The 15,260-nt window shown below is 40.5% G+C and overlaps 1 protein-coding gene across 1 annotated transcript in view; it reads right to left on the bottom strand.

Annotated features, from left to right (window-relative positions):
• The window catches only part of C6H10orf90 (chromosome 6 C10orf90 homolog), a 104,046-nt gene that overhangs the window by 46,790 nt on the left and 41,996 nt on the right, over positions 1 to 15,260 (bottom strand). Inside the window, exons 2-3 of the mRNA XM_050959391.1 lie at positions 12,153 to 12,247; positions 6,986 to 8,084 (exon numbers count right to left, since the gene is read on the bottom strand). Coding sequence (XP_050815348.1) covers positions 6,986 to 8,084; positions 12,153 to 12,247 — 1,194 coding nt within the window. The remainder of the gene's footprint in view (positions 1 to 6,985; positions 8,085 to 12,152; positions 12,248 to 15,260) is intronic.

Here is a 15,260-nt window from a genome sequence, read left to right as displayed (position 1 = left end):
TGGGTAAGGCAATCTGCCAGCAGTCTTGACCTCATGAAAGAAGGGTCTCAGCAATCCTGGTGGACAAATGCTGTGAGGAGGACTTTGGGGTATGTAGTATCTTACCAGATAAGAGTGTATCTTTTTAGTTGAGTGTAGATTCTACAATGTATGTTATGCTTTTATTTTCTACATAACAAATAGAAATATTGGAAACAAAGATTTATCATACAAATCCCTATGCTTTGCTAAACTTGGATTGGTTTATAGTGAAAGCAAGTATAAGTGCTGTGTGTTAAGTGGAGCTGTGTACCAAGGAGTGACTAGTAAGCTGTGTACCACATGTGACTACTATTCCTTTGGGAATACCAGGCCTGGAAATTCTGTGAGTGTCTAGTGGATAAGAGGAGAGATATTGGATACTAGATATGACATGGACACTCAGAGGACTTAAGGATTGGAGCGCCTGTTGCTAGCCTGCAGGAGGGGCAAAAAAGCTCACATGGGCTGACAGGGGAATGCTTGTGTTGCTTGTGGCAGGTGTTGCAGGGAGTTGACACTCGGCAGGCACAGATAAGGCTCCCTCTGTCCCTTATGTTAAGGGCACATGGTAGTGAGATGCCTCATAACCACGCGTAAACGCAGGAAGCATCAGAATTACACACACACACACAACCTGCAAGATCCCATGTTATTCTTCTTGCAAGCTAAGATATGAAATTAAGACTTTAAAAGATCTTTATATTCCTGTCTTGAGTTGAAATAAGATAAATTATTTTTGTATTTTTAAACTTACCTTGTATTTATAAGACATCAGGTAAGCTACATGATACCACACAGCTTGCAATGAAAGTTAACCTAAACAGGTTAAGGCAATATCTCATTGAAGGTTCTGACCAGACTCAGACTGGCAAACATTTAATTGCTGAGGGCACAGATTATGACCTCGGACGGTCCTGATGTCAACATGATCACCATGAGAATGAAGCTGAAGTTGTTTGTGATATCACCAGGAACTTGAGATGTGTATGTAGCTTCAGTGAGGCGTAGTCTGTGTTGTAGTTTATGTATAGGGATGGATTCTACGGATTTTAATAAGAAGACTATTTTGTATTAAATGCACATTCAGGCTGAGACTTTGAAAGCTGCCTAAGAGATTTAGATGTCCAATTTTCATTAAAATTAATAAGAATTAGGTACCCAAAGGCCTTTAGGAAGCTTCAGAAATCCCACTTCTGATGTTCTAGCTTGTTTTTACATGTAACACATGGATTTGAGGCACTTACAGTACATCTCTTTGATGGATACAGGAGCTGGAGCTTCAGGAGTGACTAAGCCCCTATAGACACCATTTATTTTCATTTATTTAAATTCTACAGTGCCATTAATTAAAATACAAAGTCAACTGAGGTGAAACCGCAGCTCTAAAACAAGGCTTTCAAATGTCACAACCATGAAACATGACTTTGTGCACTAGCTGATAATGAGCTTTGGTTTACTATGGAGAATTAACATCTATCTATCTATCTATCTGTATTCCAGATTTTCACCCCAAAATATGCTACAGAAAAAATACATTCATGGTATGATACACACAAAAAATTTCAATAACTTGAGACCAGTCATTTCACATTTGCATCAAAGGCAAAGAGACCTATTGCTAGCTGACAGTTTTTTAGATGCCACCCACTATTAAACTCAGTTGTTGAAATCCAAGTCAAACTCTATTTGCAACATGAACAGCTTGCTGTCAGAAGCCTGAAAATAAAATTTAAATGTAAAACACTGAATGAGATGAAGTTATATGAATACTAGGCTAGATCCTCTCTGTTGCCCTGCATCTTCCATAGTCACCTGTGCCATTGCAAAGTGAGTGTAACACACTACCAGTTCAGAATGTTAATGATTTATCCCAATTCACGCACTTGGCACTGGTGTAAATTTTAATACACCAGGCAAGAAACAGTGGAGGATCAGGTCACCTGCCTATGGAAAAGGAAGATACCTTCCCATTCCACAAGACGGATGTTCCTGATGCATAATTCACTTGCCCAGTCCAAACTGTGGTCCATGCACCCTTGGTAGTCCATGGAGACCTGTCTGGTGATGCGATATTGGCTCTCCTGCTGGTTTACAGCTGCCAAATTGCATTAAAAGGCTGCTAAACAGACATCAAATAATTTTCTAATTTTTTTCTCCCATGTAAGCAATTGCTGTAGTTGAATAGGTGACTGTGATATGTGATCACAAATTGGAAGAGGCTCACCAGACATTTTATTAACATGAACCCCACACGAATATACAAATTTTAGACCTCCTTAATTAGATTATGTTTTTAGAATGATTTAAATATGAAAAGTGCTAAGGATTGTTAACTATTGCTTGACTAATATCCCCAATAAGGTCACATGAAAACTGAATTTGTTTTAAAATGCCAGCAATTAGAAGCCAAAATAAAAGTTCACTCATTGACTTTCCCTTTCCTTTTCTTGGCGAGGATATTATCCACCTACTCCCCTTCTCACATTCCCAGAAAGCTACTGGCTAACTATTTAGTGCTCTAAACTGATATACGTTCAAACTTTTTAAGTCGCTGGGAACTCAGCTGACAAGCCAGCTAATGTAGCAATGCACTAAATGGTGACACGGGGTGCTTGTCAAATGGTTTGATCCTACCTTCCTTGCACAGCCCTAACTCCCACTGAAGCCTGGGATGAAGTGCAGTTTGACATGGCCACCTTCAAACCAAACCCGTCAACATTATAAGAGGTGACAAGGAAAATGAGTGTTGGCCTTGGAAATTTTTAACTCTCTAACTTTGGTATTTTAGTGGGTGCAGTTAAAAAGGCTTTCCATTTTAATCAGAAAGGGCAAAAATAAATAACACTTTATCTACAGTATAGAGTATCAGTCACTGTAATAGATAGGTTCCACTTATTGTAGAATAAAAGTGGTATAAGAATATAAAATGAAGGATCTCCACTTGTATTTCTTGGGCTCAGTTATTTATTCTGGGAGTATTACTATTTCTTCCTCTTCATCATTCCTTTTTCTTTGTTCCTCTCATCCTCCTCTTCTCTAGTTCCTTCCTTCTACATATTTCCCTCATACTCAAATGTTATTCTCAGCTACCATAACATGAGTAGGCTTGTTACCTACCCCATGACCCAACACTGAACAAACATTGACACCAGCTCTCAGCAGTTTCACCCCAGGCTCAGATAGTTTCTATCTCTCCTATGGTCTCAGAGCATCAAGAACAGAAAGGCTATCATTAAGGTAGCCCAGTTCAAGCCCATTAAAAGTTGTACAGATCAGGATCAGGTTTAGACCCAGTAGTATATGGTGAATCGGGAAGGCAAACACTGCATTTGGAAGACTAAAAAACATCTGGCAACTCAGAAACATCTCCCTCAAGACAAAACTGAATGTGTACAAAGCAATTGTTATCACCATCACAACATATAGCAGTGAGACATGGCAACTTACCAAGAAAGTTACGCAAAAGCTGGATGCATTTCATCACAAATGTCTGAGAAGAATATTGGGAATGAAGAAGTCAGAAAAATTACTGGACAAGATACCCTCTCAAAAATAATCTACAAAAGAAGACATCAGTGGCTGGGACATGTGCTGAGAATGGAAAAAGAACGCTTACCAAATATCGCCCTTGAATGGAAGTCAGAAAACACAAGAAGAAAGAGAGGAAACCAAGAATAACATGGAAATGAATACTTCTGAATGACATCAAGCACCTTAACATAAAATGGGAAGATTTGGAGAGAAGGGCAGTTGACAGGCAAGCATGGCAAATGTGGATAGCCCAATGTACAGCAAAGCACAGGATGGACTAAGGTCTAAGGTAAGCACATGGTGGAAAGCAGAGTATTGGTACAATGTGCTTCCTGCAGCTAGTCATCCTCAAGAGGCATCCTGCCCCATATTACACCACATGGAGTCTCTTGTTGACCTTGACTGATAGCACTAGGTAAAGAAAGTTGTAACGGTCTGGGCCTGAAATGAAGAATGTATGAATCACAGTTGCTAGTCCTCATCGGAGGAACTAGGCAGAGACTTCTAGCTAGTGTTAGCTGGAAGAAGGTATTTCTTGCAACTAGACCTACCTGGGTCTAGGAGACACATCTAGTAGTACTCAGATTCCAATATGGACAAATTCAAGCTAGTACATTTTGGGAGAAAGCAGTAATGGTGAAAAATACTTAGAGATGACAGTGGATAATTGATTAGTTTTACTTGCAGTGTGATATGGCATCTAAAAAGGCGCCTGCAGATTTGGCTCCATACACAGAGGTGTCATATCATGAAACAGGAAGGTATGGCTTCATCACTTGAGATATTTAAAACTAGTTTAGACAAAAGCCTAGATAAATGGCACAGACATACTGCGCTTGCAGTGGAATGGACTAGTCAACCTAACAGATCTTCTTCATCTCTCATTGTGATGATTCTATGAACTCAAAAGAGCTCTATTCATTTTCTCCAGGTGAAAAAAATCAAACCAATTCCCTTTCATTTTAATGAGCAGTTTACATGACTCATGAATTTTACTAGGTTTCCTAAGATTTGTCACAGTTAAAGGCTGACAAGTATTGGAGTGCTCATTAATTTTTGGATGCTAACAAGAAAGATTGTGCCCTTTGGAGGCATTATATCAGTTGTATTTACAAATCTCACACAGGAAAGCTGTAGTAAGGTGACAAAACATCTTGTTGTCTATTATACAGAAACATACACATTTGCATATTACATTGTCATGTGACTAAACAGTGTAAGCCATTTAAAAAGACAACACTTCCCACCTGGTTACCACAGTTATTTCCTCTTAAAGTATAGGCGGATAAATTGTGATAAGCTCACACCTCGTTTTCTAATAACTTCTGGCAAATGCTGACTTTATTAATGGAAACCACTGTTTCTCTTGACCCCTGAGAAGTCTCAAAAAGTATTCTAGGTAACCACTTCTATCGTAAATCACATGCAGTGTCTAAACCAGGGGTCAGCAACCTTTCATAAGTGGTGTGCCGAGTCTTCGTTTATTCACTGTAATTTAAGGTTTCGCGTGCCAGTAATACATTTTAACATTTTTAGAAGGGCTCTTTCTATAAGTCTATAATATATAACTAAACTATTGTTCTATGTAAAGTAAATAAGGTTTTTTAAATGTTTAAGAAGCTTCATTTAAAATTAAATTAAAATGCAGAGCCCCCCAGACTGGTGGCCAGGACCTGAGCAGTGTGAGTGCCACTGACAATCAGCTCGCATACCGCCTTCAGCACACGTCATAGGTTGCCTACCCCTGGTCTAAACTATGGGCAGCAGAGCCTTGCATGCATAGCATTTGCCTCTCAAAATACCAACAGAACATTTGTTCTTCAAAGTAAGCTTGCAAATGCTATAGATATACAAGTATCATGGCTAAGCAGAGAAGTGAAAGAGTTAAATCAATAGCATCAGTCAGTGAGGATGCTCCTCCTATGTTCTTCTTGCCCCTCCCCATTCCCTTATCCTCCTTACCGTGGCTTGGCATTTCCCTTGTGACTTCCAATGGCAAGAGGCTTGTGTCTAATAACTATTCATGTTCAAATTGTGTTAAACACTCTGCCATTGGGAACTTAGCATCTTTACAAATCCCGCTACTGATTTAGTGCCTAAATATGGATTTAGGAACCAAACCTTGTCCTCTGTTTTGAAAATCTTGGCCTCACTGATCCGTCCTGCTGAAAGTTTCCATTGATAAGTTACCTGGGATGTACAGCAGCAGCTTTTCTGTATAGAATATCTGCTATTTAATCATTTTGCCTTAATAAATAAAATAAATAATAATAAATACTACTACTAATAATAATAATAGAGATTACTAGCACACATTTCAGAGGCAGGGAGGTACCGAGGCTAGTCACAACAACAGGGGATGAGGAAACGTGTCCAACAGGATTCTATGCCTGGCTCTGCCACGGAGTCAGTGTGTGACTGAAGAAAATCCCTTTGTGTCCCATTTTCCCCCTCATCCATAAATGGAAAAAACTCAGTGGTTGTTGTGAGGTTTAATTAATTAATGTTCATACAGTGATCAAAGGCAAAGTATTTCAGATGGGATGTAATCAAGGTTCTGCCCACCTACGATCACTATTACATCCCATGGTATTTTTCACAAGAGAAAATGTGCTAGCTGTGGTGTCTTTGCCAAATTCCAACTCATCTGAATAACGTTTGCCTATCAGCATTCTCTCCCTGCCTGGTCAATATTTTTCTTGCCTTAAACTGATCCGTAGTTATTGCTTGTGCACTGTAAAACAGCTGCTGTGTTCCACTCCACTGGAGGTTACGCTTCAGCAGTGACTGAAGCAATCCCTACAGCATCTATTTTTCATCTAACTCACAGAGATGTTGTAAGGATTAATTGTATATTTGTCAAATGCTTTGAGATATTTGGAAGAAATATTTTAAAGCCTTGCAAAACATTGCTGGGGATGAAACTGTAGCCCTTACACATGGAAAACTGCCATCTATTCTACTTGCCAGAAGACTGGTCTTATTATTATTTTATTATGGCTTTCCAAATTAAATCTAGAAACAATCTTTTTTAATCATAAGGAGCACAAACCAGTCTGAATCCATTCGTTTCTTATTTTCCCACAATCTCTATTTTAAAAGCGAATCCTTCAGAACAAAGATTTTGTTGAAATTCTCTCTTGGGCTAAAAGCTTATATCAAAGTTACAGATGCTTAAAGATAGGGACTTTATGCTGAAAACATAGGTACCACTTTATCCTATATTGTGGCAGGTGGCATCCATCACTGGTATGGTAAACATTATATCCATAGCAGTCCTAGAATTTAAAATGTCTAATTTGCACTCAGACTCATTATGGATTTATTCTTGCAGAAGCAAAGATTTTTATTACCTGTTTGCATAATAATGTTATGATGGGTCTGTTCCAGTCTGAATCTCCGAAACAGACTCAAGTTTATGCAAATTACTCACCTGCCTCATAACTCCATTTAGGAACTTGAATGGACAATTTGATGTCATTGCCAGTACACTGTTCATCAGAATTATCTTCTTTTTGCTTTGTGACTATTAAATTATTAGTTCCTTTGGGTGTATTCACAAATTCTGGACAGTCAGAGGGAGATGTACCTTTCCAAGGGCGTGTAGTACCCAAATATTCCTTTTCTGCTGTCTGTTTTTTATCTACATTATTTTCTTTTAAATTTATATTTGAATTTGTTCTGAGTGGAGTCTTGTTTTCATCTGGGAGCTTTGTTTTAAGTATCTCTGCTATTGACTCTTCATTAGCTATGCCATCTGCTCCATCTGGTGTTAATCTGGGTGAACTGCAATTTATATTGAAGGACAATATTGATCTATGAATCTTTTGGCTTTTAATTTGAAGTTGGTCAATACATACAGAAAGTGACTTGTCAAAGTAATAGATTGTATTTGGACAGTGCTGGGAAATCTTGAAGTGAACAGATGAAGTGAATGAAACTGGTGCTTTTTTCCTGTGATTGCTGCCTGGAGGAAATGTTCTGTTTTCATTGTTTTCAATGTTAAAAATCCAGTCTCCATGCCCTTTATATACTTGTGAATAAGATTCAGAAACCTTTAATCTGGTGGCATATCGGTTTATATAAGATTCTTGATTATGCAAAGGTTTGCAGTGCTGAGCTCGTCCTGCTTTGTTTGAAGTAGCAACAGTGTTCATTAGAACATCACCTCCCCAGTATTTCAAACACAGAGAATCAGTAACAGCTACCTGCACTGGGTTGTTAAAAGGTGGAACAATGCGTCTAGCAGTAACTGTTATGGATGCAAATCCTTTTTTATGAGAGTCCATTCCAGATACGTTGTCATCGAAAGATTCCTGAATTCCTAATCTGCTGGGAAGTAACATGAATGCTCTATTAATGTTGACTGAACTATCATTAGCCAGAGACTGCTTCATATGATAATCATTAGGCTGAGTGATCACAGACTGCATCGGCAAAGCAGACCCATTTTCTTTTGATTTAATCTCATCAATCAACTGTGAAATGACTATGGATGAAATCGTTTTTGTGTTTTGTGATGCCAGAGACTCCTGCAAATGAAAAAGATTCAAATTATTAAAATATTCTATTGTCAAACATATAACTATTTCTCCTTCAAAGTCTATAATAGGGTTTGTTCAAGGTTTTTTGTTAAATTTCTTTTTGTACCAGTTTGCTTTCTGTCATTTTGAAGACATGTTCCTAAAATCAGTTCAGAATTGTCTAGAAAAGTTCAGCAAAAATCAGATCCATTTTATGCAAAAATTAAACATTCTAAAACCATTAGTTTGAATGATCAATTGATTCTCTCAGTTGGTGTATCTGTTCCTATGTTTGTCTAACAATATATGTGTCAATGGTGATTGTCAATTTCAGATTATAACCTACTCTTTCATGCTGATCTTCAGAAATATGAAAAGTGCTTTAAGCACTTACTGCCTATACAAAATGAACAACGTAGGTGTACTGTGATTTTCTGTGGAGTGTTTATGTGGGAGTTGGGTCAGTGCTGCTGCACAAAAGCAACAAATATGACCGTGGGGAAAACTCCTTCATGTTCTCTCCAATAAAAGATATGCACAAATTCCTGTAAGTGCTTTGGATATAATTTAGTTCACTACCTTAATATTTGCCAGATGCACAAAATAACAGTGTAAGGAGCCCAAGATTGATTGACAGCAGTCCCGACTCATTTTTCTAACCACAACACTCACCATCTATCTTAACATAATGTACCTGATGTCCTTAGATAAGTGTAAGCATGAAGTTTAACTCTACCTACAATTATTATCTAGATGACTGGTTACATAATGTTTATTTCATGCAGAGTATATGGCTCAAATTCTCTGCGGCTGTAAATCGTTATATCTCCACTGAGGTCAATGTTAGCTGCATCAATTTACACGAGCAGGGAATTTGGCTCTGTGATCTGAGTGTCCTCAGTTCTCACTTAGTCAAAGTTCCCACAAGTCACAAAGTAAATTCTACACGATTGGGACGTGGTGAATTGTCATCTGAATGACTCTTTTTTTTTTTTATTTAGGTGGTTTATGGGAGCTATTTTATTGCTCATGAAGTTAGCCATATTGATAGCCCTGGAAACTCAACTGAAGGTGATACTGCAGTCAGCCAGCATCCAAACTTCTCTACAACAGTTTCAGCAATACACCTCAAACTTGTGCTTGAGGGACAATCTTTTGGGGCAAGTAGGATTTCTTTATATCCCTTTTGCCCTTAATTTTTCTGCAGGGTGTGCCATCCAGGCAGCCAACTAAGGTGATGGGCTGTGTGATGTAACCACATTTCTACCAGGAACTACGCTGAGATATAAATCCATGTCATGTATGGCACCAAACAACTGGTCAAAAACATTGATCCTTACCAATATGGCTAAAGACAATCCTGAGACCATTAAGTCAAAGGCTCCATTGCCAATTACCCAATCCCCTCAGCCAGCCATCACCTCAGAGTTACAAACACCAGAGTTTTACGAACTGACCGGTCAACCACACACCTCCTTTGGAACCAAAAGTATGCAGTCTGGCAACAGAAGAGACAAGGCAAATACAGTACAGTACTGTGTTAAAGTTAAACTACAGTGCTAAAAAAAAATGAAGGGAAATTTTAAGAAAAAAATATTTGACACGGTGTGACAGAAAACTATTTTTGTGCTTGTTTCATTTAAATTAAGAGGGTTAAAAGCAGCATTTTTCTTCTGCATAGTAAAGTTGCAAAGCTTTATTATGTCAATGTTTGGTTGTAAATGTTTGAAAGAACAACCATAACGTTTTGTTCAGAGTTATGAACATTTCAGATTTATGAACAACCTCCATTCCTGAGGTGTTCATAACTCTGAAGCTCTACTGTAGTTGTATATTCAGAGATACACTGCTATTATTTGAATTGAACATGAGAGTATTTAGGATGTACATGTTCACATGGTTAGCTTAATGTATATTCAGATATACACACCAAAATGTTCAATTTAGATAACCACAGTTATGAATATCTGGAGTAAAGTACAGGACATCTTCATGTATTAGAAAGCACAGTCATTTAATATGTATTTTGTTTATATTACAAAAATAAAATATACATATAGTTTGACTTCATAGCCACAAAATACGACTCTAATGTCCCTCAATTTACAAGAACCATCCCTGTGTATCTTTAATTGTACCAGGTATTAGATGACACATTATATACGCAAGGCCACAAGGTTCTGGTAAATCATAAGTAAGGACAGGGCTATGGCAGAATTTTATGGCCTTCTTAAAGTCTTTGCTGAGGCTACTTGCCCTCATCAGATTGGTCATAACAAGAAAGGGGAAGGGTGGCTTCCTCGCCTGCTTATAAAGATCATCTGCTTCCATCCCCCCCACCATTGCCAAGCTGCAAGTAACAACAAGCGTAGTAAGCTTTGGTATCCAGTTAATTATGCAAAGCTTTGGAATTTGTTAGGTTGATGAGGAGAATATGAATATAAAGCGGATGCTGAAAGATGGAAGAATGTTTTATTTTTGAAGAAGGGCTGTGTGCTTTGCAAGAGTTTAGGTGGTATTCAGTACTCTGTTCTTATGCCACACCCGTCACAATGGTATGTGATCACCCAAGACTTCAGTAATAAAACTCATATTATACAAATATTGACAAATTTGGACAGAAACTGCTGTAAAATATAGCCTGAGAGGGAGAAAATAGTCTCCTGAGGTTTAATATTTTGCCTGAAGGCTGATAGCAATCTATTCCATCCAAGGAACTATGTTCACTTCAGAAATTTGTTTATTTTTATTGTTTCTGGCCCTGGAGCCACACTGTACTTGCTTTACTATCTCTGCAGAAAATTTTCCCTGTGTCTTCTCAGACCCTTTTCTCTCTGCCTCCGCTCTTCTCAACCCCTTCTCTTGACATTATTATTTATTTCTTCTGCAGTAGCACCAGCTCCAGAGCCTCAAACCAGCTCCAGAGCCTCCAGAGCATTGAAATCTCAGGTGATTACAGGGCCTTCTGCTGTCAGTGTTCTGAGATGGGAGGCTCAGAGTGATAAGGCTGAGATCCATAGTGTCTCTCCTGTGGAGGAATCAATGCTGAAGACCATCACACTCTGTGCAAACTATTGCTCTGTTTGCTGTGGTATTGCCATAACAGGAAAATAGCACAGAATACTGTCTTTTAAATAATCCTCAGATTAAGGTTTCAGAAAGGTAAATTTTTGGAACCTAAACAGCAGAGCAAATCCAGGGAAATTTTCCCTATCTTCTAAACTATTTGTGGCTCTGGCAATCCAATATCCTCCCAGCCCCAGGGAATGTTATTTTTTCCCTTCCCTAATTTTTTTCCATGGCTTGAATAATAGTTTCTTCATATTGTATTGTACTATATTTACCTCAACCTGCATCTTTAAGATCTTTGCATGGCTTCCAATCTTCTCAATCTCCCTTCGATTTTTACAGATTGATGAGTATAAATGTGCTTTGAAATGCATTATTTTGTATGTCTCTCATGTGCTCCAGCAATTAACATGAAAATTACTTAATTTCTTTTGTTAAGTACAAAACAGATGGAAATCCCATGTAATGGTCCAAATGCAAGTCAGAAATGCATCTGATTAGTTTCAGCTCATGTAGCAGTATTTTGAATAAGTAAATTATAAAAATAAATAGCAAATGTCTCCTCCCAATGTTTTGAGAAGGTAATGAGTCTCTCTGAGCTGGCCCTACATTCTTTTGGAAGTTTGCAAGCTTCATAGTCTTAGTGCAAAAGGAAAGAATATTCTGGCAAATTGAAAATCCATGGCTTTATTTTCAGGGGATCAGAGAATGGGAGTGTCGCACACATTGGTTAGATCACTGGTATCATTGTTTGAGTCTGCCTGGGAAACGTCTCAAAAACTTACTTTTCTCCAAAATATGCATTTTATTTTTCTTCAACAAGAATATAGATAATAAGATGAATTAATCTACTGCAAACAGAATCATGACCAGTTAGCCATCACTTTATTTAGCTTTTCTGCTGCCCAAGTTGAGTGTGACTAACCAAAAACAATTGCAAACACACTATATGGAGACAGGGTGATCATGACTACTGTGAAAGCTCAACTGTGGTTTTTTTCTTTTTACCTTAGTGGAGTCTGATTCTTTCTCTGCAGCATTATCGTGCAGATGGCTTTTGAGTTCTTTTGGATCGTTAGCATCAAACTGTTTTTCTCTGATTCCTAGGAGGGGGAGGAAAAAGATAGAAATGTTACTGTCAACTACATGATGGTATAGCTAAAATGGGATATAAAAATGAGTACAAATAGAAGGCAAAAGGGTATTACTAATGGATTCTGAATGGTCTAGGATCCACTTATCTGAGAGACCTCATCTCCCTGTTTCCAATGGTTGCACTTTAAACCACACTGAAAGGCTGCTCTCAGGATTGGTTCCAGGACAGTCTCACGCTGTAGTGAGGCCTGATCAAAAGCCCACTGAAGTCAATGGAAGGTCTCCCATTGACCCCCCAGTGGGTTTTGGAGTATGGGCCTTCACAAACTGGCTGTCTTTTGCAGCCGACGGTGTTTGAGAGTAGTGTCTGACACAAGACATTATGGACCTTGTTTTCATTTGAACTAAGGACATTATACACTACCCTGGCAGTGCAAAGGAGCCTTAAAGTGGTAATAAATTGCATTAGTAAATGTCAGTATATTTATCTGGTCTAACTTTTGTTTGATTTATTTTATTTGGCTGTTGGTTTGAGTTTTCTTTTAGTTTTCTGGACAGCCTGGTGCCTGGGATTGCTGTAACTGGGCATTCTGTAACACTGCACATTGTGAGTCATTTTACATCAATAATGTTTCTTTGCTTCTCGATGCTTATTTGAAAATGCAAAGTAATAAAATAAGTATTTAAATGGCATAAAATTCCCTCTCTTCTGCCCAACCAACTCTGCAGTAAAAATTCATGGGAACATAGACTTCAGTTTTCGCAACACACTGCACAAGTCTGCAGTTTTTACTACATTTAATTTCATTTTACGTACATTGTTGTATTAGCAGAGGAATAGAAGTCAGATCCTCTTACTGTAGAAACTGCTTATTAAACCTCATCTGCAATAGCAGGTTTGAGTCCTTTCAATTGGTGCAGGGATCAGGGGAGGGAGAAGGGGGGTGTACTGTGTGACTCCATCTGCTTCAGTGAGAACCGCTCTTCTGAGAGTTCCATTGTGGGAAGGCAGCTGCAAGTTGCAGCTGGGGCTTCCTAGGAGGCCTGCTAGCAGAGGCTGCCCAGAAGGATTCAATGATACAGAATATCTCTTGGAGTGCCCATAGTCCACTTTGAGGGCAGTGCTGACTTGCTGCAGACTTCGTCACACTGCTTCTTATGGGCACAGTTTCCACCACTGGGGCTCTGCTGATATCACTGTGTGGTGGATCAAGCCTGCTGTGTACAGTGCTAGTCACCATATCAAAAGAAGGCTGTTGTTGCCATGGAACGTGCACAGGCATGGAGTAGTAAAGAGGATAGAAAGGCTGAAGAATCCAGCAATGAGGAGGAGGGTGAAGGGAGTCAGGAAGGAGTGGATTTGAGGGGAGCCAACAGAAGTTCTTGCAAAGGTGAAAGACAAAGCTCATGGTGTCATGTTTTACACCAGTAAAAGCTCCAAGAAGTACGGTATAAATAGGTAGAGAACTCAGGAATGGTTATGATGTTTGAAACAAGATTCTTTCAGAATTACTTAGCAACACAGTATCAGAGGGGTAGCCGTGTTAGTCTAGATCTGTAAAAAGCAACAAAGAGACCTGTGGCACCTTATAGACTAACAGACATACTGACGCATAAGCATTTGCATCTGAGAAAGTGGGTACTCAGCAGGGGCAGCTTTAGGAACCAGCAAAGCAAGCACCTGCTTGGGGCAGCCCATTTGCAGGGGCAGCAGGGACCCAGCATGGGAGCTGAGAACCAACAGGGGGCCCTGGGAGTTGTAGTTTCTTGATTGGTTAGCTCACTGCCTATAGAGCCAGCCCTGGAGCAGGGAAAGAACTACATTTCCCAGCATTCCCTTGGCCACTACCAACTGGAAAGGAAGGAGGGGGACCTCATGCGGCAGCGTTCTGTGAGTGGAGAGTTGCACTGTGAATGGTAGAGATCCCATATTTTAACATTCAAAAAACAGGACACTCCATGGGGAGGGAAGTCTCACTCTGCCACCATCCACTCCCTCTGACTGGCCCCCACAGAAACCCCAACCCATCCAACCCCCCCAGCTCCCTGTCCCCTGATCACCCCCTCCCGGGACCCCACCCCCTATCTAAACACCGCTGGTCCCTGTCCCCTGATCACCCCCTCCCGGGACCCCACCCCCTATCTAAACACCGCTGGGCCTTGTCCCCTGATTGCCCCCTTCCGGGACCCCTTCCCCTAACTGCCCCCCAGGACCCCACCCACTATCTAAACACTGCTGGTCCCTGTCCCCTGATCACCCCCTCCCGGGACCCCACCCCCTATCTAAACACTGCTGGTCCCTGTCCCCTGACCACCCCCTCCCGGGACCCCACCCCCTATCTAAACACCGCTGGGCCTTGTCCCCTGATTGCCCCCTTCTGGGACCCCTTGCCCTAACTGCCCATCAGGACCCCACTGCCTACCTAAGCCTCCCTTCTTCTTGTCTCCAACTGCCCCCTCCTAAGGCACCCTCCAATTCCCCCCCTAGGATCCCACCCCCTACCTGTCCCCTGACAAACCCCTGGCACTCCCATGCCTATCCAACCGCTGCCTGTCTCCTGACTGCCCCCAGAACCCCTGACTCATCTAACTGCCCGTTCTCCCTGCCCCTGACTGCCCCCCTGAACCTCCGCCCCATCCAACCCCCCCTGCTCCCTGTCCCTTGACTGCCCCCCTGGAACCCCTTACCCCTTCTCCAACCCCCCAGCGCCTTTACTGTGCCACTCAGACCAGCGTGTCTGGCTCTGCGTAGCTCCAGACACACTGCTGCATACATGCTGCCGTGCTCCCCCGAGGAGCCCACAGCCCCCACCCCCCCCACACACACACTCAGCACCTGCCTTCCAGATTTGAACACCTCAAAATTCAGGAGTGCTCAAGCTCAGTTTGGGCAGCTGTTACTCCATTTCTCCCAAATCGAATATACTGATCCACTGTAACTTGCTGTAGAAAAAGTAGGATAAAATTGAGCGAGAAATGCTTCTCAGTGGCTATTAGGACTGGAATTGCTATTTTCAACAG

The sequence above is a fragment of the Gopherus flavomarginatus genome, chromosome 6, assembly GCF_025201925.1.
Source record: "Gopherus flavomarginatus isolate rGopFla2 chromosome 6, rGopFla2.mat.asm, whole genome shotgun sequence".
NCBI classification, from domain to species: domain Eukaryota; kingdom Metazoa; phylum Chordata; order Testudines; family Testudinidae; genus Gopherus; species Gopherus flavomarginatus.
The sequence above is the reverse complement of the archived record's forward strand: the minus strand, read 5'-3'. Positions and strand labels throughout refer to the sequence as shown.